General features: G+C 47.1%; 1 protein-coding gene across 4 annotated transcripts in view; it reads right to left on the bottom strand.

The window, feature by feature from the left end:
* Nucleotides 1-26,955, bottom strand: part of LOC106570851 (protein unc-13 homolog B) — an 85,728-nt gene that overhangs the window by 47,351 nt on the left and 11,422 nt on the right. For all 4 annotated transcript variants that reach the window (XM_045695361.1, XM_045695362.1, XM_045695363.1 and 1 more), the window contains exons 3-13: nt 26,826-26,869; nt 26,443-26,518; nt 25,988-25,993; nt 24,819-24,887; nt 23,161-23,380; nt 19,899-20,126; nt 9,191-9,332; nt 8,165-8,334; nt 6,740-6,855; nt 6,479-6,642; nt 5,095-5,245 (exon numbers count right to left, since the gene is read on the bottom strand). In XM_045695361.1, coding sequence (XP_045551317.1) covers nt 5,095-5,245; nt 6,479-6,642; nt 6,740-6,855; nt 8,165-8,334; nt 9,191-9,332; nt 19,899-20,126; nt 23,161-23,380; nt 24,819-24,887; nt 25,988-25,993; nt 26,443-26,518; nt 26,826-26,869 — 1,386 coding nt within the window. The remainder of the gene's footprint in view (nt 1-5,094; nt 5,246-6,478; nt 6,643-6,739; nt 6,856-8,164; nt 8,335-9,190; nt 9,333-19,898; nt 20,127-23,160; nt 23,381-24,818; nt 24,888-25,987; nt 25,994-26,442; nt 26,519-26,825; nt 26,870-26,955) is intronic.

Here is a 26,955-nt window from a genome sequence, read left to right as displayed (position 1 = left end):
AAAGGAGCACGATGGCACACCGTGGGAGAAGAGGGAGAGAGACGGACACCAGTTAAGAGAGAGAAGAAAGACTGAGCAAAACCTAAGTTATTTCTTTGATATATTTATTTTCTGTCTTAGTAAAGTTGTTTTTGCGGACTAAAGCCTTCCTGTCTCTGTGTCAATCTCTGCACGCTCAACCCAACACCCCGCGGTTTACCACAGTACGTACGGTTACTGTGGAGAGGATGTTGTCGACGCACTTATTAATAAAGCCAGTAAATGATGTGGTCCTGTAGCTTAGCATCCGCTTCATCGGACCACTTCTGTATTGAGCGCGTCACTGATACTTCCTGTTTGAGTTTTTGCTTGTAAGCAGGAATCAGGAAGATAGAGTTATGGTCATATTTGCCAAATGGAGGGCGAGGGAAAGTTTTGTATGTGTTTCTGTATGTGGACTAAAGGTGATCTAGAGTTTTTTCGCCTCTAGTTGCACAGGTGACATGCTGGTAAAAATGAGTTAAGATGTATTTCAGTTTTTCTGCATTAAAATCACCGGCCACTAGGAGCGCCGCCTCTGGATGAGCATTTTCTTGTTTGCTTTTGGCCCTATACAGCTCGTTGAGTGCAGTCTTAGTGCCAGCATCGGTTTGTGGTGATAAATAGACAGTTACGAAAACTATAGATGAAAACTCTCTTGGTAAATAGTATGGTCTACAGCTTATCATGAGGTATTCTAACTCAGGAGAGCAGAACCTCAAGATTTCCTTCCTTAATATTAGAGATCCACCACCAGCTGTTGTTAACAAAGCGACACACACCACCCCCTTGAGCTTACCCAACGCTGCCGTTCTGTCCTGCCGATGCATAGAAAAAACAGCTAGAATATTTGTCCTTGTTCAGCCAAGTTTCAGAGAAACATTGGATATTACAGTTCTTCAGGTCCTGTTGATAGGATAGTCGTGAACGGAGCTCGTTCCAGTTTGTTCTCCAATGATTGTACACTCGGCAATAGAAAAGAGGGTAGAGGCAGGCGGATTATTTACACGCCGTCGTAGTTTCATCAGGGTACCCGTACGTCGGCCTCTATATCGCCGTCTCGTTCTCTTCCAAGTGTCGGCGATTTGGACCTGGTACAGGGTGAGCAGTGCAGGCTCTCACCTATCTGGCAACACACTCATTATAGTCAACAGGAAAAAAAGGATTGCCAATCTGGCAACCAACTCTAACTATAGTCAGTAGGGAAACACAGGCTGTCACGAACTTGGCAATTCCATCTCAACATAGTCGGTAGAAAAAAACTCAGGATTACCAATCTGAAACATAATCTAACCTTAGTCAGTAGGGAAACACAGACAGGCTATCACCAACCTGGCAACCCAGAAAGAGAGCGTTATATCCTTAGCCTATGGTAACACTAGTGAGTCCCTGGGCCCATTAGATTGAGTATACGCTGCCAGCAGCCAGCCAGTCGCTCATAAATCACAGTCGTCTGACTGCGACTGGCAGGGGACAGAGCCGGTGGCGGAGACAAAATGGATATCCATCTCCATTGCAGTGGCACTACTAGTGCTGTTGGCTGGAATCCCAGGGGCCATTAAGACTGGCTTCTGGCTGCTTCTGGGCTCTCTCATTTGGCTAAGACTGGGATCACATTCAAAACACATCTCAGAGCGGGAGTGCAGGTTCCCTCTGTCCATATTACAGCACTCCTACTCTGAGACTGTGTAGATAATATGTACCCTGGGTATTATGCTATGGTCATGTTGCTGTGTACATCTCACAGCTCTTAAGGCTAACACAGACGTTAGTAATCCTACCGACTGATCATCGATGGTGATGAGTCAGCCTACAGGAAGGAAGGAGAGCACCACATCAACGGGGCTGTAGTGGAGCGGGTCGACCCTGTCTTCATGTACATATCTACCTCAAATACCTTATTATTATCTATCCTAACGCCTGGTCACTTTACCCTGCCTTCATCTACATATCTACCTCAAATACCTTATTATTATCTATCCTGATGCCTAGTCACTTTAACCTGCCTTCATGTACATATCTACCTCAAATACCTTATTATTATCTATCCTGATGTCTAGTCACTTTACCCTGCCTTCATGTACATATCTACCTCAAATACCTTATTATTATCTATCCTGATGCCTAGTCACTTTACCCTGCCTTCATGAACATATCTACCTCAAATACCTTATTATTATCTATCCTGATGTCTAGTCACTTTACCCTGCCTTCATGTACATATCTACCTCAAATACCGTATTATTATCTATCCTGATGCCTAGTCACTTTACCCTGCCTTCATGAACATATCTACCTCAAATACCGTATTATTATCTATCCTGATGCCTAGTCACTTTACCCTGCCTTCATGTACATATCTACCTCAAATACCTTATTATTATCTATCCTGATGCCTAGACACTTTACCCTGCCTTCATGTATACATATCTACCTCAAATACCTTATTATTATCTATCCTGATGCCTAGTCACTTTAACCTGCCTTCATATCTCGTGCCCCTGCACATTGATCTGGTACTGCCTGTATATAGCTCCACATTGACCTGGTACTTCCTGTATATAGCTCCACATTGATCTGGTACTCCCTGTATATAGCGCCACATTGATCTGGTACTGGTACTCCCTGTATATAGCTCCACATTGATCTGGTACTCCCTGTATATAGCTCCACATTGACCTGGTACTTCCTGTATATAGCTCTACATTGATCTGGTACTCCCTGTATATAGCTCCACATTGACCTGGTACTGGTACTCCCTGTATATAGCTCCACATTGATCTGGTACTGGTACTCCCTGTATATAGCTCCACATTGATCTGGTACTGGTACTCCCTGTACATAGCTCCACATTGACCTGGTACTCCCTGTATATAGCTCCACATTGACCTGGTACTCCCTGTATATAGCTCCACATTGACCTGGTACTGCCTGTATATAGCTCCACATTGATCTGGTACTCCCTGTATATAGCTCCACATTGATCTGGTACTGGTACTCCCTGTATATAGCTCCACATTGACCTGGTACTCCCTGTATATAGCTCCACATTGACCTGGTACTTCCTGTACATAGCTTCACATTGATCTGGTACTCCCTGTATATAGCTCCACATTGACCTGGTACTGGTACTCCCTGTATATAGCTCCACATTGACCTGGTACTCCCTGTATATAGCTCCACATTGATCTGGTACTGGTACTCCCTGTATATAGCTCCACATTGACCTGGTACTCCCTGTATATAGCTCCACATTGACCTGGTACTTCCTGTACATAGCTCCACATTGATCTGGTACTCCCTGTATATAGCTCCACATTGACCTGGTACTTCCTGTACATAGCTTCACATTGATCTGGTACTCCCTGTATATAGCTCCACATTGACCTGGTACTTCCTGTACATAGCTTCACATTGATCTGGTACTCCCTGTATATAGCTCCACATTGATCTGGTACTGGTACTCCCTGTATATAGCTCCACATTGATCTGGTACTGCCTGTATATAGCTCCACATTGACCTGGTACTCCCTGTATATAGCTCCACATTGACCTGGTACTTCCTGTACATAGCTTCACATTGATCTGGTACTCCCTGTATATAGCTCCACATTGATCTGGTACTGGTACTCCCTATATATAGCTCCACATTGATCTGGTACTGTACTCCCTGTATATAGCTCCACATTGATCTGGTACTGGTACTCCCTGTATATAGCTCCACATTGATCTGGTACTGGTACTCCCTGTATATAGCGCCACATTGATCTGGTACTGGTATTCCCTGTATATAGCTCCACATTGATCTGGTACTGTACTCCCTGTATATAGCTCCACATTGATCTGGTACTGTACTCCCTGTATATAGCTCCACATTGATCTGGTACTGTACTCCCTGTATATAGCTCCACATTGATCTGGTACTCCCTGTACATAGCTCCACATTGACCTGGTACTCCCTGTATATAGCTCCACATTGACCTGGTAATCCCTGTATATAGCTCCACATTGACCTGGTACTGCCTGTATATAGCTCCACATTGATCTGGTACTCCCTGTATATAGCTCCACATTGATCTGGTACTGGTACTCCCTGTATATAGCTCCACATTGACCTGGTACTCCCTGTATATAGCTCCACATTGACCTGGTACTCCCTGTATATAGCTCCACATTGACCTGGTACTCCCTGTATATAGCTCCACATTGATCTGGTACTGGTACTCCCTGTATATAGCTCCACATTGATCTGGTACTGTTGCTCCACACGTACTCCCTGTATATAGCTCCACATTGACCTGGTACTGTCCTGTACATAGCTCCACATTGATCTGGTACTCCCTGTATATAGCTCCACATTGATCTGGTACTGGTACTCCCTGTATATAGCTCCACATTGACCTGGTACTCCCTGTATATAGCTCCACATTGACCTGGTACTTCCTGTACATAGCTTCACATTGATCTGGTACTCCCTGTATATAGCTCCACATTGATCTGGTACTGGTACTCCCTGTATATAGCTCCACATTGATCTGGTACTGCCTGTATATAGCTCCACATTGACCTGGTACTCCCTGTATATAGCTCCACATTGACCTGGTACTTCCTGTATATAGCTCCACATTGACCTGGTACTCCCTGTATATAGCTCCACATTGATCTGGTACTCCCTGTATATAGCTCCACATTGATCTGGTACTCCCTGTATATAGATCAATTTTTGTGTATTTTATTCCTCGTTTAACACATTTTCTTTATTATTATTATTAAACTCTGCATCGTTGGGAAGGGGTCGTAAGTAAGTATTTCACGGTTAAGTCTACACCAGTTGTATTCTGTGCATGTGACAAATAACATTTGATTTGATAAAACACACTATGACGTACCAACACAAACACACTATGACGTACCAACACAAACACACTATGACGTACCAACACAAACACACTATGACGTACCAACACAAACACACTATGACGTACCAACACAAGGGGTAGAGGACAATATGGTACGTAAGATTTTGTGTGTAGTTGTGTGTAGTCGCTGTGTTGTGTGTATATGTGTACATCTTACCCCGAAGTTGGAGGCATTGAAGCGGTCACATGCGGAGACGTTGGTGATGGCCGTAGGATGGGCGTAGAAGGCGTTGATATTGGCCAACAGAGTACTCATCACAGCAGGAATACCAGACAACATGTACTTAGAGGACAGACAGGCAAAGTGACTGGAGAGAGATAGAGCGGGGGAGAGAGAGAGAGAGAGAGAGAGAGAGGGAGGGGAGGGGAGAGAGAAAGAGAAAGGGAGGGAGGAGGAGGAGAGGGGGAGAGAGACCGAGAGAAAGAGAGAGGGAGGGAGGAGGACAGAGAGAATGAGAGAAAGAGAGAGGAGAGAGGGAGAGAGAGACCAAGAGAAAGAGAGAGGGAGGGGGAAGAGGAGAGAGAGAGAGAGAGAGAGAGAAAGAGAGAGGGAGGGAAGAAGAGAGAGAGACCGAAAGAGAGAGGGAGAGAGAGAGACCGAGAAAAAGAAAAAGGGAGGGCGGAGGAGAGAGGGGGAGAGAGAGAGAGAGAGAGAGAGAGAGAGAGAGAGAGAGGGAGGGAGGAGAGAGGGAGAGACCGAGAGACAGAGAGAGGGAGGGAGGGGGAGAGAGAGAGAGAGAGAGGGAAGGAGAAGAGAGGGAGAGACCGAGAGAAAGAGAGAGGGAGGGAGGGGGAGAGAGAGAGAGAGAGAGAATAAGAATGCGTGCCATCTCCTAAAAGTCACATAATGACAGATGAGCAATTAAATCCTGACTGTCTCTGTAGTGGCACGTGTGTGTGCATGCAATGCATGCATATGTAGAAATGTGTGTGAGTGTGTGAGTGACAGGTCCACACCAGTGGAGGCTGCTGAGGGGAGGACAGCTCATAATAGTGGCTGGAACGGAGCAAATGGAATGGCATCAAACACATGGAAACCATGGAAACCATCTGTTTGATGTATTTGATATCATTCCACTCCTTCAACTTCCACGAGCCCGTCCTCCCCAATTAACATGCCACCAACCTCCTGTGGTCCGGACTGAGACGTGTGGTCGATGTATTAACCTTGGAAGTCCTGGACAATTGCCACGACAACCGTGTCATCATTTCTCATTAAAAGATAAACCAATCTGCATGGGGCTCATGACTGCAGACGCCATCGCAACACTTTCTGTTTCTATCCAAAGTGAGACTTCTATAACGGAACCATCTGAATATAAACCTGGAAGCTTTTTCTCATTGTTACCCTCTTATCAGGGACTCATTTAGACTTGGAACACCAGGTGGGTGCAATTCATTATCAGGTAGAACAGAAAACCAGCAGCAGTCCGGACCTCATCGGGACAGAGTCCCCTGTAGTAGAAGATTGGAACAGTGAAAATAAGCTGAACACACACACATGCACACGCACACACACTCTGAGTTCCCAGCAGACTCACGTCATGGCCTGGTAGATGGACTCGATGCCGTAGCGCATGGCGAATTCATCTACGATATCCTGCAGCACCTCGTCAAAGTAGACCTTCCACGCATCGTCTCCGTAGGCAACAGGCACCTTCACCACCCCCTGACCCACCACGTCAGTAGAGTAATGGAACATGTTCTGGAGGGGAGAGACAAACAGCTTCCGTCTCTGTTTATATGCTGTGTGTAGCCAGTTGTGTGTGTATAAACAGACAACGTGGAGCGGTGTGTGTTACCTCGTGCAGGCTGGTGTACTGAACGTGGTACGGCGCTACTTTCTCCTCCCCTTCAATCTCCACACTGATCTGTAACCTGATGGCCCCAGACACTGCTGACTTATCAGTCCTCTTCTCTGTAGGGAGAAACACACAGATACACACTGTCAGGTAGAGAGACACACTGTCAGGTAGAGATACACACTGTCAGGTAGAGATACACACTGTCAGGTAGAGATACACACTGTCAGGTAGAGATACACACTGTCAGGTAGAGATACACACTGTCAGGTAGAGATACACACTGTCAGGTAGAGATACACACTGTCAGGTAGAGATACACACTGTCAGGTAGAGATACACACTGTCAGGTAGAGATACACACTGTCAGGTAGAGATACACACTGTCAGGTAGAGATACACACTGTCAGGTAGAGATACACACTGTCAGGAACGAGGTAGAGATACACACTGTCAGGTAGAGATACACACTGTCAGGTAGAGACACACTGTCAGGTAGAGATACACACTGTCAGGTAGAGATACACACTGTCAGGTAGAGATACACACTGTCAGGTAGAGATACACACTGTCAGGTAGAGACACACACTGTCAGGTAGAGATACACACTGTCAGGTAGAGACAGACAGACAGACAGACAGACAGACAGACAGACAGACAGACAGACAGACAGACAGACAGACAGACAGACAGACAGACAGACAGACAGACAGACAGACAGACAGACAGACAGACAGACAGACAGACAGACAGACAGAGAAAGACAGAGAAAGACAGAGAAAGACAGAGAGACAGAGACACACAGTCCAGTTCAAAGTGAATGATGGCAGGCCCGTGTGGCAAATGGCTTGTTTGTATAAAGGAGTACTGTAACTCTGATTGACTATAGCACACCAGTCTGTGTAGACGCCGGTCCTGGACGAGACAGATGGTTTTTATTAGGTTTTATTTACTGCAGTGTCTATTGATTATCCAAACACCACAGCCACAATCCCACTCTATATTGCTATAGAATTTTCACAAATGCCTTAATATACGTTATTCCCAAACATTCTAAGAAATTATGAAAAAGTGAAAATTATCATATCTACGTCCTAACTTGTCAGAATTCTTTTTTTTAAATTGTTTTTTTATTGCCATATTCTTCCTGGGGGTGTAAATGAACAGATTTGAATAAGATTTGTCAGTTCCTGTTAAAATAGCGAAGAAGAATATAACTGAACTTGGTTGACCATGCACCACACACATGCACACACGCACACCTACACACACGCACGCGCACACACACACGTGTCACACATACACACAAACACACACACATACACAAAAAACACGCACACACACACACATACACACACACACACACACACACACACCTCCTCCAAAAAACACACAGAGCGGTAGGTGCTGTATGTGACTCCGTACCCAGGTTGTACCAGACGTCCATCTCTCCGCTGAGTGTTCTGACCTCAATGATGCTCTGACCCAGGAAGTCATCGGACTCCCTCTTCAGACGCTGTTTCACCCTGGACTTGATGTCATCATCCTCGTCCCAAACACGCAGCTTGATACGGTCCGACGTGTTGTGGCACTCACTGAAGAGGAGCAGGGACAGGGAAGACTAACGGTTAAGTACCTTTATTATACTGTTCATTAAGAACTGACAATTTATGACTACAATTTCACTGATATCGACGCACATAGGAGGAGAGGGGAGAGCGAGGAGATGGAGGAGGAGATGGAGGAGAAGGGTGAAGAGGAGGGGGGTGAAGAAGAGGAGGGTGAAATGGAGGGGGTGAAGGGGAGAAGGGTGAAGTGGAGGGGGTGAAGAGGAGGTGAAGAAGACGAGGGTGAAGAGGAGGCGGGTGAAGAGGAGGGTGAAGAGGAGGAGGGTGAAGAGGAGGAGGGTGAAGAGGAGGGGGATAAAAGGAGGGTGAAGAAGAGGAGGGTGAAGAGGAGGGAGTGAAGAGGAGGGTGAAGTGGAGGAGGGTGAAGAGGAGGGGGTGAAGCGGAGGAGGGTAAAGGGGAGGGGGTGAAGAGGAGGAGGGTGAAGAGGAGGGGGTGAAGAGGAGGGTGAAGTGGAGGAGGGTGAAGAGGAGGGGGTGAAGAGGAGGGTGTGAAGTGGAGGAGGTGAAGAGGAGGAGGGTGAAGAGGAGGAGGGTGAAGTGGAGGGGGTGAAAAGGAGGAGGGTGAAGTGGAGGGGGTGAAGAGGAGGAGGGTGAAGGGGAGGAGGTGAAGGGGAGGAGGGTGAAGAGGAGGAGGGTGAAGGGGAGGAGGTGGAGGGGAGGAGGGTGAAGAGGAGGAGGGTGAAGGGGAGGAGGAAGTAAAGGGGGAGGGGTGAAGAGGAGGGGGTGAAGAGGAGGAGGGTAAAGGGGAGGGTGAAGAGGAGGGGGTGAAGAGGAGGGTGGGGAAGAAGAGGAGGGTAAAGGGAGAAGGTATGACAAGCCTTACAAGTTGAATTTCTCCTCCCAGACCGGGTTGAGGTTTCCATAGATGGTCTTGGTTCTCTTCTTGGTCTTCCCCACCTGGATGGTCACATAGGGGTCACTGGAACCTGTCCTGTCTTTAGCCTGGAGACCCTGAGCACTGACAACTAACACACACACACACACACACACACACACACGTTATTTCACATGTGACCTCACCATGTGACTCACCGTTCAGCAAAACCACAGCAAATTATTGAATGAGTCTTCACTGCTGGACTGGCTGATGTTATAAAACCATTTCTCAACAATTAACTTAAAGTCCATGTACAATTCCACTGAATACTCTGTGTTTTGGTCATATGAATAAAATAAACATGATTAATAATCCTAGAACAATACAAAATATTATATTCTAACTTCAATTGAGCATTCTATTGAAGAACATATAACCACAGAGATAGAATGACTAACGCACAAAGCCCCCCCCCCAGAGTCCTTTGCTGTTGGCGTCCCGGCGTCCCGGGAGGTAACAGGAGAAATGCTGTGAGTGGTAAAGCTCTGCCAGGTGTCTTTAAAACCACGTTGATAAGCATGGGAGAAATGTGTTGCTAACCCTTTCATTTAGACCCATAAACAGACAACATTTAGAACATAAATAAACAAACCACAAATAAACATGATTTATTTCAGTAGCCTATTTAATCTGTGCAGTGATATCAAATCACTATGATGTTAGTCACCCAGCCTTTAACAGATCTGTGATTTCCTCCCTATCTAAGACCAGGCAGTAGCAGGCTTTGCTCAGCAGGAAAACACAATAAACTGTTGCTATTTCAACTGTGTAACTTCACTGCAACTAAACTAAACAATCTATTACATTTGGTTGATCATCAGGCAGTTGGTTGAAGAACACTTGATGGTCCAAAATGTTACAGATTGTAGAATAGTTGGGCGTTATTATGGGTATCGGAGTACCAGTAAAGTCACTACAGGTGGTAGTCATGGGTTGTTACAATCGCTTAGCCATTCAGAGACCTGGTTAAAAAGTGCTTTGTAATAATAATGTCATATCTACCACCAACTACACCGTGTGACAGAGGCACGACTACACCGTGTGACCAGAGGCACCCACTACACCGTGTGACAGAGACACCCACTACACCGTGTGACCAGAGGCACGACTACACCGTGTGACAGAGACACCCACTACACCGTGTGACCAGAGGCACCCACTACACCGTGTGACAGAGACACCCACTACACCGTGTGACCAGAGGCACGACTACACCGTGTGACAGAGACACCCACTACACCGTGTGACAGAGACACCGACTACACCGTGTGACAGAGACACCCACTACACCGTGTGACCAGAGGCACCCACTACACCGTGTGACCAGAGGCACCGACTACACCGTGTGACCAGAGGCACCCACTACACCGTGTGACCAGAGGCACCGACTACACCGTGTGACCAGAGGCACCGACTACACCGTGTGACCAGAGATACCCACTACACCGTGTGACCAGAGGCACCGACTACACCGTGTGACAGAGGCACCGACTACACCGTGTGACCAGAGACACCCAGTACACCGTGTGACAGAGGCACCGACTACACCGTGTGACCAGAGGCACCGACTACACCGTGTGACAGAGGCACCGACTACACCGTGTGACCAGAGACACCCACTACACCGTGTGACAGAGGCACCGACTACACCGTGTGACCAGAGGCACCGACTACACCGTGTGACAGAGGCACCGACTACACCGTGTGACCAGAGACACCCACTACACCGTGTGACAGAGGCACCGACTACACCGTGTGACCAGAGGCACCGACTACACCGTGTGACCAGAGACACCCACTACACCGTGTGACAGAGGCACCGACTACACCGTGTGACAGAGGCACCGACTACACCGTGTGACAGAGGCACCGACTACACCGTGTGACCAGAGGCACCGACTACACCGTCTGACAGAGGCACCGACTACACCGTGTGACAGAGGCACCGACTACACCGTGTGACAGAGACACCGACTACACCGTGTGACCAGAGACACCCACTACACCGTGTGACAGAGGCACCGACTACACCGTGTGACCAGAGACACCCACTACACCGTGTGACCAGAGGCACCGACTACACCGTGTGACAGAGACACCGACTACACCGTGTGACCAGAGACACCCACTACACCGTGTGACAGAGGCACCGACTACACCGTGTGACCAGAGACACCCACTACACCGTGTGACAGAGACACCAACTACACCGTGTGACCAGAGACACCCACTACACCGTGTGACCAGAGGCACCGACTACACCGTGTGACCAGAGGCACCGACTACACCGTGTGACCAGAGGCACCGACTACACCGTGTGACAGAGGCACCGACTACACCGTGTGACCAGAGGCACCGACTACACCGTGTGACAGAGGCACCGACTACACCGTGTGACCAGAGACACCCACTACACCGTGTGACAGAGGCACCGACTACACCGTGTGACCAGAGGCACCGACTACACCGTGTGACCAGAGACACCCACTACACCGTGTGACAGAGGCACCGACTACACCGTGTGACCAGAGACACCCACTACACCGTGTGACCAGAGGCACCGACTACACCGTGTGACAGAGACACCGACTACACCGTGTGACCAGAGACACCCACTACACCGTGTGACAGAGGCACCGACTACACCGTGTGACCAGAGACACCCACTACACCGTGTGACAGAGACACCAACTACACCGTGTGACCAGAGACACCCACTACACCGTGTGACCAGAGGCACCGACTACACCGTGTGACCAGAGGCACCGACTACACCGTGTGACCAGAGGCACCGACTACACCGTGTGACAGAGGCACCGACTACACCGTGTGACAGAGGCACCGACTACACCGTGTGACAGAGGCACCGACTACACCGTGTGACAGAGGTACCGACTACACCGTGTGACAGAGGCACCGACTACACCGTGTGACCAGAGGCACCGAATACACCGTGTGACCAGAGGCACCCACTACACCGTGTGACAGAGGCACCGACTACACCGTGTGACAGAGGCACCGACTACACCGTGTGACCAGAGGCACCAACTGCACTGTCTTGTCAACTTAAACAGCAAAAATAAAATGAGGTACATGGACACCTTGTAGGACATTTCTTAGAAAGTGAGATCTGGCCATTTCAACACAGCTGATCTTACTCACTGGTTAGCTGTGATGATCGTTCCCATGGAAATGCCACTGTCATGCCGGCATGTTGTCAGTGGTTTTCATGGTAACGCTAGTGGCCATGACGGCGTGATGCGACTGGTTTTTAAGGGAGATCAACCGCAGGTTATTCTGGCCTCTGGAACTTGGCCAAAGTGGTGGGTCACAGATGGTCACACTAATGATCAGGGTAGAATCATTGTAAAACGGATAGCTGGAGCCATCTGAGCGGTTGACTTCAGAAACCTCACTTGATAGGCCCCATTATCTTCATCACAGGATGTTTTACTGTGGAACCAGTAGATAACATGGTGATTGATGTGGAGTGACTGGTTCCTAATAACACTCATTGGCCCATCCCAGTGACTGGTGAAACTGGGGAAAACTGGGGAATACTGGGGAAAACTGGGGAAAACTGGGGACTACTGGGGAAAACTGGGCAATACTGGGGAAAACTGGGGAAAACTGGGGAAAACTGGGGACTACTGGGGAAAACTGGGCAATACTGGGGAAAACTGGGGAAAACTGGGGAAAACTGGGGAAAACTGGGGAAAACTGGGGAAAACTGGGGAATACTGGGGAAAACTGGGGAATACTGGGGAAAACTGGGGAAAACTGGGGAAAACTGGGGAAAACTGGGGAAAACTGGGGAAAACTGGGGAATACTGGGGAATACTGGGGAATACTGGGTAATACTGGGGAAAACTGGGGAATACTGGGGAATACTGGTGGACGTTACCTCATAATGATACTATTTCCATCAGTTTCTGTTTGTAATGACATCATTTCAACCAGTTTTGCCAGCTGGGACTCTAGTTTCACTAAGCGATGCTGTGAGGTATTTGACTGTTTATTAACATAAACACATTTAGCATCTCCAGGTCTCCAGCTGTATTCAAGCCTCTGATGCCTTTGGAACATTTACATTTAAAAAAGCCTAATAAATCAATTTAATATACACCACCACAAGAAATCCATGATTTATTTTAGTCAGGTCTAAAGAAACACCATGACATGAAGAAAATGCATTTTAGAAGAACAGAATATGAGTTGGTCTACTGCATGTTATCTGGCAATTGTTTTATTTATTATATTTTACCTTTATTTAACTAGGCCAGTCAGTTAAGAACAAATTCTTATTTACAATGACGTCCTACACCGGGCCAAACCCGGACGACGCCGGGCCAATTGTGCGCCGCCCTATGGGACTCCCAACCACGAGCGGTTGTGATGCCTCTAGCACTGAGATGCAGTGCCTTAGTCCACTGCGCCACTCGGGAGCCCAGCAATGCTCTGTGCCCTAGGCTGTAGGCTTGTTCATTTAGCTGACAAGATATGCTTATAAGTCCCATGCCATTCTTTTATATCATATGATTTTACAGTAAGAAGAATATAACTGAACTTAGCTGAATAAAATAGAAAGGAACATTTTCCCATTCCGGAGTGAGTGCACATATGAAGTGGCTATGTTGAGCATTAAAGTGATCATTTCAAACAGGTCCTATATACTCTATTTAGAGTTATTGGGCAACTTTAGTTGTGAATGATACAAACCTTAGAATGGGTTAGAAATCTATGCATATATGGGCTGCATGATGCGACTACAGGATATTGATGATTTCAGAAGGTTGCGGGGAAAAAAGCTTGCTCTCTGATCCTCGCCTCAGGCTGCACAGCTGTTCTCTCATCAAGTGATCACATTTTCACCCATCAGACTATTCTCAACGTAATCTTGTCTTTACTAATATGTAAGATTAGTTTTGATTTAGAATGGCCCAATATCAAATGGGCAGCAAGAGGGGCAGGGGGAAAAATATGTCATCTGTACGTACTCAAATAGCGAATGGAGGCTGCTTGCTTTCCCGCCAGTATGTTTTTCAATGATGCCGGTAGGCTACTAAATCGAGCACACAGCCATGCAATCTCCATAGACAAACATTGACAGTCGAGTGGCCTTACTGAAGAGCTCAGTGACTTTCAACATAGCATCGTCATAGGATGCCACCTTTCCAACAAGTCAGTTCGTCAAATTTCTGCCTTGCTAGAGGTGCTTGGTCAACTGTAAATGCTGTTATTGTGAAGTGGAAACATCTAGGAGCAACAACGGCTCAGCCGTAAAGTGGTAGGCCACACAAGTTCACAGAATGGGACAGTCGAGTGCCCGAAGCGTGTAGCGCGTAAAAATCATCTGTTCTCGGTTGCAACACTCACTACTGAGTTCCGAACTGCCTCTGGAAGCAACGTCAGCACAATAACTGTTCGTCTGGAGCTTCATGAAATGGGTTTTAATGGCCGAGCAGCTACACACAAGCCTAAGATCACCGTGCGCAATGCAAGCGTCAGCTGGATTGGTGTAAAGCTCGCCGCCATTGGACTCTGGAGCAGTGGAAAAGCATTCTCTGGAGAGATGAATCATACTTCACCTTCTGGCAGTCCTGACGGACAAATCTGGGTTTGGCTGTGCCAGGAGAACGCTACCTGCCCCAATGCATAGTGCCATCTGTAAAGTTTGTTGGAGGAGGAATATTGGTCTGGGGTTGTTTTTCATGGTTTGGACTAGGCCCCTTAGTTCCAGTGAAGGGAAATCTTAACGCTACAGCATACAATGACATTCTATACGATTCTGTGCTTTCAACTTTGTGGCAACAGTTTGGGGAAGGCCCTTTCCTGTTTCAGTGTGACAATGCCCCCGTGCACAAATCGAGGTCCATACAGAAATGGTTTGTCAAGATCAGTGTAGAAGAACTTAACTGGCCTGCACAGAGCCCTGACCTCAACCCCATCAAACACCTTTGGGATGAATTGGAACGCCGACTGTGAGCCAGACCTAATCGCCCAACATCAGTGCCCGACCTCACTAATGCTCTTGTGGCTGAATGGAAGCAAGTCCCCACAGCAATGTTCCAACATCTAGTGGAAAGCCTTCCCAGAAGAGTGGAGGCTGTTATAGCAGCAAAGGGGGGACCAACTCCATATTAATGCCCATGATTTTGGAATGAGCAGGTGTCCACATACTTTTTGGTCATGTAATGTATTTCACTAAACTGTTGACAGCCCCTCTGCGCATTCAAGAAAGGAGTAAGGGAGAGAGAGAAAGAGATGGAAACGCATGGTGGTGAGATATTCTGTATAGCTAAAGGTAATGTGTCACCCAATGAATTATGGGAAGAAAAAAAAAACATCTCTCTTACTAGGCTATTCAAAATCTATGGAGCCCCTTAGGGGTCTTGGTGAAAAGAAGAAAAAAAACAGCCAAACTAATCTGTTCCCCGTGGGTTTTTTATCCATTCCCTCTGATTTGTAGGCTATCATGATGCTCCCACTTGGCCAATAGCATTTTGCAGCCGAAAATGTCATTGTATTTAGTTAATTATTTACGGACTTCCTGCCTAGGGATGAAAGTGCACATTAGTTACCCCATATTTGCAACTTTAGTGGTTTTTCACACCCATTACTATTATTTTCCTGTATGATTCGGAGGCATATGAAAACACTGAAACTGGAAATTAACTATTGAGTGAGCAGCGCCATTTGACGCATGTCATTAAACTAAATAGAATTACATTTAGACTGCAAAATGTTATCGGGCCAAATGGGACTGTAATGGGAAAGGGGAAAGGGGGATACCTACTCAGTTGTACAACTGAATGCCTTCAACTGAAATGTGTCTTCCGCATTTAACCCAACCCCTCTGAATCAGAGAGCTTAAGGGGCTGCCTTAATCAGCAGTGGGGTTAACTGCCTTGCACAGGGGCAGATCAACAGATTTTTTACCTTGTCAGCTCGGGATTCGAACCAGCAACCTTTTGGTTACTGGCCCAACAGTCTAACGGTAGTCTACATGAGGAGGGAACAAATAAAACATCTGAGGGGATGGATAACAAAAAGAGGGAGTTAGCCTGGCTTTCTTTTCTCCACCGGGCCTAAGTAAAAATCAAATTCAAATTGTAGCCTAAACTGTAGGCTAACTGTATTTTTTTTATTATTTTTTATTAAATATTACCTTTATTTAACTAGGCAAGTCAGTTAAGAAGGAATTCTTATTTATAATGACGGCCTACCAGGGAACAGTGGGTTAACTGCCTTGTTCAGGGGCAGAACGACAGATTTTTACCTTGTCAGCTCAGGGATTCGATCCAGCAACTTTTTGGTTGCTGGCCCAAAGCTCTAACCACTAGGCTACCTACCGCCTGTAAGCCGCCCTGCACAATCAATGAAACAACAGCATCTCCTAGGGCTATGTTCTGTCCCAGACTCATGGATATACATTTTGGAGCGTAGCATAAGGTAACCACTCCATCCAGTATGAGTAATACTACAGTCCACACTCAAAGGCGATAACTCAAATTTGTTTAATTTTGGAGTATAGGCTAGACCAATTATGTACCGAAGACATCTTAAATCAGTGTTGTTTTATATTTTTCTGCCATGTGTAATATGTGGTAGGCTATGTATTGTATAACAGCGCAACCATCATTTTAATTCCAACAAAAAAAAAAAATTGGGGGGCTTGGGCTCATAAGCCTATGTTTATACATAAGCCCTAATATGCATATGGGTGTTTTTGAGTGAATTATCACCTTAGAAAGCGTTGTCCATTTTGTTGTGTTAGGCTTTGAACCAACATCTACAACGACCATGTTTTTATGCTCAGTTTCAACCTGTTGTTGAACTTTCTTCAAATTGATCATAACAGTGAGGTGAGTTGTAAAAGCACAATAACGTTTTGATGAAATGTGTTTGATGTGATTTTCGATTGCATTTATAATGATGTCAGAGTGGTTAGAAGGACAATAGACCCAAGTTGGGTACTACCGAAGCATGTCAAGAGTGCATAAGAGGAGATTACCGTCACTCAATGGAAACAGCCCTAGATGTGGTACAGTTTTGTGGTGTGGTGTGGTATAACGTTGCGGTCTGGTACAGTGTTGCAGTGTGGTAGAGTGTTGAGGTGTGGTAGAGTGTTGGGGTGAGGTACAGTGTTGCAGTGTGGTAGAGTGTTGAGGTGTGGTAGAGTGTTGGGGTGAGGTACAGTGTTGCGGTGTGGTAGAGTGTTGAGGTGTGGTAGAGTGTTGAGGTGTGATAGAGTGTTGAGGTGTGGTACAGTGTTGAGGTGTGGTAGAGTGTTGAGGTGTGGTAGAGTGTTGCGGTGTGGTAGAGTGTTGCGGTGTGGTAGAGTGTTGGGGTGTGGTAGAGTGTTGAGGTGTGATAGAGTGTTGAGGTGTGGTAGAGTGTTGAGGTGTGGTAGAGTGTTGAGGTGTGGTAGAGTGTTGAGGTGTGGTAGAGTGTTGGGGTGTGGTAGAGTGTTGCGGTGTGGTAAAGTGTTGAGGTGTGGTAGAGTGTTGAGGTGTGGTAGATTGTTGAGGTGTGGTAGAGTGTTGAGGTGTGGTACAGTGTTGCGGTGTGGTACAGTGTTGAGGTGTGGTAGAGTGTTGAGGTGTGGTAGAGTGTTGGGGTGTGGTAGAGTGTTGAGGTGTGGTAGAGGGTTGAGGTGTGGTAGAGTGTTGGGGTGAGGTACAGTGTTGAGGTGTGGTAGAGTGTTGGGGTGTGGTAGAGTGTTGAGGTGTGGTAGAGTGTTGAGGTGTGGTAGAGTGTTGAGGTGTGGTAGAGTGTTGAGGTGTGGTACAGTGTTGCGGTGTGGTAGAGTGTTGGGGTGTGGTAGAGTGTTGGGGTGTGGTAGAGTGTTGCAGTGTGGTAGAGTGTTGCAGTGTGGTAGAGTGTTGGGGTGTGGTAGAGTGTTGAGGTGTGGTAGAGTGTTGGGGTGAGGTACAGTGTTGCGGTGTGGTACAGTGTTGCGGTGTGGTAGAGTGTTGGGGTGTGGTAGAGTGTTGAGGTGTGGTAGAGTGTTGAGGTGTGGTAGAGTGTTGTGGTGTGGTAGTGTGTTGAGGTGTGGTAGTGTTGAGGTGTGGTAGAGTGTTGAGGTGTGGTAGAGTATTGAGGTGTGGTAGAGTGTTGGGGTGTGGTAGAGTGTTGAGGTGTGGTAGAGTGTTGAGGTGTGGTAGAGTGTTGGGGTGAGGTACAGTGTTGAGGTGTGGTAGAGTGTTGAGGTGTGGTAGTGTTGAGGTGTGGTAGAGTGTTGAGGTGTGGTAGAGTGTTGTGGTGTGGTAGAGTGTTGAGGTGTGTTGAGGTGTGGTAGAGTGGTGGGGTGTGGTACAGTGTTGGGGTGTGGTAGAGTGTTGAGGTGTGGTAGTGTTGAGGTGTGGTAGAGTGTTGAGGTGTGGTAGAGTGTTGAGGTGTGGTACAGTGTTGGGGTGTGGTAGAGTGTTGAGGTGTGGTAGAGTGTTGAGGTGTGGTAGAGTGTTGAGGTGTGGTAGAGTGTTGGGGTGTGGTAGAGTGTTGGGGTGTGGTAGAGTGTTGAGGTGTGGTAGAGTGTTGGGGTGTGGTAGAGTGTTGGGGTGTGGTAGAGTGTTGAGGTGTGGTAGAGTGTTGAGGTGTGGTAGAGTGTTGCAGTGTGGTAGAGTGTTGAGGTGTGGTACAGTGTTGTGGTGTGGTAGAGTGTTGGGGTGTGGTAGAGTGTTGCAGTGTGGTAGAGTGTTGCAGTGTGGTAGAGTGTTGCAGTGTGGTAGAGTGTTGAGGTGTGGTAGAGTGTTGGGGTGAGGTACAGTGTTGCGGTGTGGTAAAGTGTTGCAGTGTGGTAGAGTGTTGGGGTGTGGTAGAGTGTTGCAGTGTGGTAGACTGTTGCGGTGTGGTAGAGTGTTGAGGTGTGGTAGATTGTTGAGGTGTGGTAGTGTTGAGGTGTGGTAGAGTGTTGAGGTGTGTTGAGGTGTGGTAGAGTGGTGGGGTGTGGTACAGTGTTGGGGTGTGGTAGAGTGTTGAGGTGTGGTAGAGTGTTGTGGTGTGGTACAGTGTTGTGGTGTGGCACAGTGTTGCGGTGTGGTGTGGTAGAGTAATGCGGTGTGGTACAGTGTTGTGGTGTGGTACAGTGTTGCAGTGCGGTGTGGTACAGTGTTGTGGTGTGGTACAGTGTTGCAGTGCGGTGTGGTACAGTGTTGCGGTGTGGTAGAGTGTTGCAGTACGGTGTGGTACAGTTCTGCGGTGTGGTGTTGTACAGTGTTGCAGTGCGGTGTGGTAGAGTAATGCGGTGTGGTACAGTGTTGTGGTGTGGTATAGTGCTGTGGTGTGGTACAGTGTTGCAGTGCGGTGTGGTACAGTGTTGTGGTGTGGTAGAGTAATGCGGTGTGGTACAGTGTTGTGGTGTGGTACAGTGTTGTGGTGTGGTGTGGGACAGTGTTGTGGTGTGGTGTGGTAGAGTAATGCGGTGTGGTACAGTGTTGTGGTGTGGTACAGTGTTGTGGTGTGGTACAGTGTTGCGGTGTGGTGTGGTAGAGTAATGCGGTGTGGTACAGTGGTGTGGTGTGGTACAGTGTTGCAGTGCGGTGTGGTACAGTGTTGTGGTGTGGTACAGTGTTGCAGTGCAGTGTGGTAGAGTAATGCGGTGTGGTACAGTGTTGTGTTGCGGTGTGGTACAGTGTTGTTGTACAATACTTACCGGTGATGGTGATCTTGGCGGACCACTTGGAGGTTCCGTCTAACACGCTCTGTTTAATGGTCTTCATCTGCTGTGCATGGAGCAGCTTAGTGACGGCGAACACAGCCCTGATCTCCTCAAAGATCTCCGGCTTGTTCCTCTCCCTGATCTTCATCCTGTCCTTCATAGCTGTGATGATGTGCTGGGTCCGGTCCTCTGCTCCCGTCTTAGAGCTCTTCTCAGCCGCCCCTGGAGAGAGGGGAGGAGAGAGGGTGTGTAATAATAATGCTACTACTACTACTACTACTAATAATAATAATAATACTGATAATACTAATAATACTACGAATAATAATATTGATACTACTAATACTACGAATAATAATATTGATACTACTAATACTACTAATAGTACTAATAATAATGATAATAATAATAATAATAATAATAATGATAATAATAATAATACCACTACTACTACTACTACTGCTACTAATAACAATAATGCTACTACTACTAATAATAATACTGATAATACTAATAATACTACTACTAATAATAATGATAATAATATGACTACCACTAATAATAATGATAATAGTAATACTACTAATAATACTAATAATTATTATTAGTATAATAAAAATGATAATACTACTACTAATAATAGTGATAATAATACTAATAATAATACTAATAATAATACTGATATTACTAATAATACTGCTAATAATAATGCTACTAATAATAATAATAATGAAAATAATAATAACAATAATCGTCATCATAATAATAATAATAATCTATGCCATTTAGCAGACGCTTTTATCCAAAGCGATTTACAATGGATGAAGATACTTCAAACGTATAGAATTTTTCTAATCTATCAGCACTTAAAACATTTTACTGGCACGACCAATAATTCATGGTTGTCAAACGTCACTTTTTATTTTTCTTCATAGAATGCACTCATATGTACATATTCTTATTGTATACAGTATTTTAGAAATATTTTGTGTTAAAATAAAGAAAAGTGCTCATTTGCCTCTTCTGCATAAATTCACCAGGTGTATTTGCATATATTAATACATTAACATATAGGGGTGGAACAAGGCTGCCCTCACCTGCTCTGTCTACCCTACCTGCCCTCACCTGCTCTGTCTACCCTACCTGCCCTCACCTGCTCTGTCTACCCTACCTGCCCTGTCTACCCTACCTGCCCTCACCTGCTCTGTCTACCCTACCTGCACTCACCTGCTCTGTCTACCCTACCTGCCCTCACCTGCTCTGTGTACCCTACCTGCCCTGTCTACCCTACCTGCCCTCACCTGCTCTGTCTACCCTACCTGCACTCACCTGCTCTGTCTACCCTACCTGCCCTCACCTGCTCTGTCACCCTACCTGCCCTCACCTGCTCTGTGTACCCTACCTGCCCTCACCTGCTCTGTGTACCCTACCTGCACTCACCTGCTCTGTCTACCCTACCTGCCCTCACCTGCTCTGTGTACCCTACCTGCCCTCACCTACTCTGTCTACCCTACCTGCCCTGTCTACCCTACCTGCCCTCCCTGCTCTGTTTACCCTACCTGCCCTCACCTGCTCTGTTTACCCTACCTGCACTCACCTGCTCTGTCTACCCTACCTGCCCTCACCCGGTCTGTTTACTCTACCTGCCCTCACCTGCTCTGTCTTCCCTACCTGCCCTCACCTGCTCTGTCTACCCTACCTGCCCTCACCTGCTCTGTCTACCCTACCTGCCCTCACCTGCTCTGTCCACCCTACCTGCCCTCACCTGCTCTGTCTACCCTACCTGCCCTCACCTGCTCTGTCAACCCTACCTGCCCTCACCTGCTCTGTCTACCCTACCTGCCCTCACCTGCTCTGTCTACCCTACCTGCCCTCACCTGCTCTGTCTACCCTACCTGCCTTCACCTGCTCTGTCTACCCTACCTGCCCTCACCTGCTCTGTCTACCCTACCTGCCCTCACCTGCTCTGTCTACCCTACCTGCCCTCACCTGCTCTGTCTACCCTACCTGCCCTCACCTGCTCTGTCTACCCTACCTGCCCTCACCTGCTCTGTCTACCCCTACCTGCCCTCACCTGCTCTGTCTACCCCTACCTGCCATCACCTGCTCTGTCTACCCTACCTGCCCTCACCTGCTCTGTCTACCCTACCTGCCCTCACCTGCTCTGTCTACCCTACCTGCCCTCACCTGCTCTGTCTACCCTACCTGCCCTCACCTGCTCTGTCTACCCTACCTGCACTCACCTGCTCTGTCTACCCTACCTGCACTCACCTGCTCTGTCTACCCTACCTGCACTCACCTGCTCTGTCTAGACTGCTTCATTAATTACTGTTGTTGTCATGTTCTGTTGCATAATTCAACAAGTAGCAGGATACCCTCAGATTAAAAATCAACACGCACGGCTCTAGGTTACGCCCGTCTAAACAGACTTTAATTTGTTTGAGAGATCAGACATAATATCACTATAATCCCAGTGTTCATTTTCAGAAGTTGTTTTTTTACATTTACAGTTTTCATTTCAGTGCATCACATTTGTAAACTTTTCAACTGTATTAAACTCGAAACTTTTAAAAAATGCACAAAAAATGAACACCCATCAAAATAAAGTTATATTTCTTGTCTTTCTTGTGATGTAAGTGTTGAGACGGTGTGTTAAATCACAGACGGAGCTTCAGCGTTCTTATGGATTCAACGGAAAGACAACGTGTTCCATTGAGCCCATTACAGCTATCACCAGGGTGTGTTTGACAGGTCATTACAAATATTTCTGCAGTCGTAACGTTAACGGAGGAAAAAACGACGGGCGCAAGCAAGAGTATGAAAGAGTCGCAGGAGTAAAATGAAAGCAATCAATCCAGAGAGATTTAACAATCAATCCAGAGAGATTTAACAATCAAGCCAGAGAGATTTAACAATCAAGCCAGAGAGATTTAACAATCAATCCAGAAAGATTTAACAATCAATCCAGAGAGATTTAACAATCAACCAGAGAGATTTAACAATCAATCCAGATAAATTTAACAATCAATCCAGAGAGATTTAACAATCAATCCAGAGAGATTTAACAATCAATCCAGAGAGATTTATGTGACACCCCTCAAACACAGGAAATAGATATCTGAAAAAGACAGATCTTCAAGTGGGAGGGGCATGCACGTTGCGAGTTACACAACAAAAAAATACAATTTAACGTCCTCAGCATTTCAACCCCTTCTTTCCTCCCAATGTACTACCCCTTGTCTTCTCCTCTACTCACTCTGCAGACAGTCAGCGTTGAGCAGCTCCTGGCACTTCTCGTGAACTTTGACCCCACACTCAGCACACCTCATGCCCTGGCGGGCGATGCCCCACAGCAGCCCCTCACACTCATAGCAGTAGGTGGGTGTGGAGGCCGTCCACACCTGGAAGGCATGGGGCGTTGTGCAGGAGATGGGGTAGATCAGAGCCTGCAGGGTTTTCTTATACACGTGGTTCTTCTGTAGGAGAAGAGAGAGGGGGAGAGGGAGGGGAAGAGAGAGATAGAGGGACAGAGAGAAAGGGGGAGAGAGGGGGTAAGAGAGAGATAGAGGGACAGAGAGAAAGATAGATAGGAAGGGGGAGAGAGGGGTGAAGAGAGAGATAGAGGGACAGAGAGAAAGATAGATAGGAAGGGGGAGAGAGGGGGGAAGAGAGAGGTAGAGGGACAGAAATAAAGATAGATAGGAAGAGGGAGAGAGGGGGTGAGAGAGGTAGAGGGACAGAGAGAATAATAGATAGGAAAGGGGAGAGAGGGGGTAAGAGAGGTAGAGGGACAGAGAGAAAGATAGATAGGAAGGGGGAGAGAGGGGGTAAGAGGTAGAGAAGAACAGAAAAAATATCAAGATTGAAAGGGAGGGGAAGAGATAGGGAGAGAAAGAGAGAGAGTAACAGACCATGTTTAGTCAGGTGCAGTGGGTAGTGCAGAGCAGAGTTGAGGTGCACACAGAACCGTAGGCTGAGGTATGAACACTCACAGGGGACCTCAACCTTATGTTTGTTTGTTTGTTTGGTTAGAACTGGAACGTTACAAAAGATATGAGTCACCATCAGCCATCATTTCTTCTCAGAATGTGACAGGGATATGGGGTCAGGGAGATAGGTAGGGAGAGGGAGCGAGGCACGGAGAGGGGGAGAGGAAGAGGGGGAGGGAGAGAGAGGGAGAGAGAGAGGGAGAGGTGGAGGGAGAGCGGTAGGGAGAGGGGTAGAGGGAGAGGGTGAGAAGGATAAGGGAGAGGGATAAGGGGGATAGGTAGGAGGAGAGGGAGAGAGGGATAAGGGAGAGAGGGATAAGGGGGAGAGGGAGAGAGGGATAAAGGGTATAGGTAGGAGGAGAGGGAGAGAGGGATAAGGGGGATAGGTAGGAGGAGAGGGAGAGAGGGATAAGGGAAAGAGGGATAAGGGAGAGAGGGATAAGGGACAGAGGGATAAGGGGGAGAGGGAGAGAGGGATAAAGGGTATAGGTAGGAGGAGAGGGAGAGAGGGATAAGGGGGATAGGTAGGGGGAGGGAGAGAGGTATAAGGGAGAGAGGGATACGAGAGAGAGGTAGGGAGAGGAAGGAGGAGGTAGGGATAGGGGAAGAGGGAGAAGAAGAGGCAGGGAGAGGGGAAGAGGGAGAGAGGGATAAGGGAAAAAGGTAGCGAGGTAGGGAGAGCGAAAGAAAGAAAGAAAGAAGAAAGAAAGAAGAAAGAAAGAAAGAAAGAAAGAAAGAAAGAAAGAAAGAAAGAAAGAAAGAAGGAAAGAAAGAAAGAAGGAAAGAGGGAGAGTACTGTACCAGGGAAAGCCACATTAAGCTATTTATAAACTCACACCTCACACAGACCAGCGTTCTACACAAAATGACCAAGGAAAGGTCAGACTGAATAGATTAACAAGTGGTGAACGGTGTGTCCTCTCACCAGCTCCTGGTCCTTCTGGGACGTCTTTGTAGCCATAGAGAGCCCTGCCTTCCTGGCCTGCAACATGGACTGAGAGAGAGAGAGAGAGAGAGAGAGAGAGAGACAGAGACAGAGAGAGTGACAGACAGAGAGAGATTCAGAGAGAGATCGCGAGATAGAGAGACAAAAAGAGAGAGACAGAGAGAGAGAGACAGAGAGTGAGAGAGAGCGAGAGACAGAGAGACAGAGAGAGAGAGAGAGACAGAGAGAGAGAAGATTGAGGACAGAAGAGAGGTTTATTATCTACAAATACAATAACTGTGGTTTAGTTCACACTCAGACATATAATATATGTGTGAACAGGGGATAAAGTTTCTTAGCCTGGCTACCAGTTTGAATTATCGTTCCACTCCTTTGCATGACACAGGTTCTGGATTTCAGGCTAAAGGTTTCAATGGGCCAGGTTAGAACCTGTTGTGTATGTGACTCAGACTATAGTTGTCTAAGGACAGATCATGTGTGCTCAGCGGTGCTCTGACATGTCCTTGTGTGTCTAATTCCCTCTCTCCTCCACAGTGGACTGTCTCACAACCACATACACATACTAAGAACCTCTCTGTATGTCTGTCCGTCTGTGTGTCTGGAGGACCTGCTCTCTGCTAGACAAGCTAATCAATGCCGTTAGCCGTTCCCCGCTAAATGGCAAAAATGCTCTCAAATGCTCTGAGGAGAAAAACAAGATAAACAAACCAAAAAAAAAACGCCACTCTTGCAGCAGGTGTTTTTTTGTTTAGTCACTGTGTGCTACAGGGTATGAAAGCCGATGTGTGTGGGAAAAGAAATGGACAGGGTTATAATGTGTGTCGTGTCATTTGTTGGGAAGTAGATGGATTTGTTTTCTCCTGTTTCGACAAGGGAAAGCAGGTCAGTAAGGACCTGGTGGAGTGACGTAGCAAACAGTCAATAAAACCACATAGTAGGCCTACAGTAGTCTCTCTATGGACTTTAGTGTTGACCTCGGAGTGAAACTGTTAGTCACAACGTGGATGCTGTCGACTTGCTGTTGTCAGCGTGTGTGTGTGTGTGTGTGTGTGTGTGTGTGTGTGTGTGTGTGTGTGTGTGTGTGTGTGTGTGTGTGTGTGTGTGTGTGTGTGTGTGAGGCTGTGTTGAGCTCACTGTCAGACACTTACCATTGCCTGAGGGAAGACAGTGACAGGGCAGGAGGAGAAAGAACAAGAAATAATCAAGGTTAGAGCATCACAAGAAGACTGGTGTTCCTCAGAGAGTAGCTCTCCCACATCCAACACTTCAAACACAGTCAGACTTCGCTCTGCTCTGAGAGACTTGAGGAGGAGAGAAACGTCAATGGATTTTCTTTAGGGACACGTAAATACACCACATTTGGAAACAGAACGACCTTGAACCAAGTTTTTAATCTGCAACGTGCAGGATAATGTGTACAAATACAATACCCTGCCGTAACCAGCACCTTGAACAGGCTGCACTACTGTACACAGGCCTTGTAGTTCTTTATATTTCTGCAACAGTATTTTCATTTGACTTTATAGTGGTCCTATTCATATTGCCGTCTGCCTGAGGTACTGTGAGTTCAGGAGTCAAAGGTCAAGAGGTCAGAGAAACTCACCAGCTCGCTGACCAGGGGGATAGGCCGTCTCTTGCGGAGGTCAGGCATGCTGTCGATCCCAAAGGGCGTGGCGCCACTAAACACACACACAGTTCAAAACAAGATACAACAAAATACCACATCTATTAGATCATCATTGCTGGTGGCTGGACTCCAGTCCACTTGAATATGTACAGGCAGGCAGGCAGGCAGGCAGACAGACAGACAGACAGACAGACAGACAGACAGACAGACAGACAGACAGACAGACAGACAGACAGACAGACAGACAGACAGACAGACAGACAGACAGACAGACAGACAGACAGACAGACAGGCACGCACGCACGCACGCACGCACGCACGCACACACACACACACACACACAAGGCATTGTCACTGACCCAGGCTTGGCCCACGGGTGCTGGCTGGGGTCTCCATCTCGGCCCTGTAATAGAGGTCAAAGGCCAGACGTTTAGCCACTGAGACTGACAGTTCTCATAGAAGTTAAGATAATAGAACATGTACACATAA

The sequence above is a fragment of the Salmo salar genome, chromosome ssa15 (genome assembly GCF_905237065.1).
Source record: "Salmo salar chromosome ssa15, Ssal_v3.1, whole genome shotgun sequence".
NCBI lineage: Eukaryota > Metazoa > Chordata > Actinopteri > Salmoniformes > Salmonidae > Salmo > Salmo salar.
The sequence above is the reverse complement of the archived record's forward strand: the minus strand, read 5'-3'. Positions and strand labels throughout refer to the sequence as shown.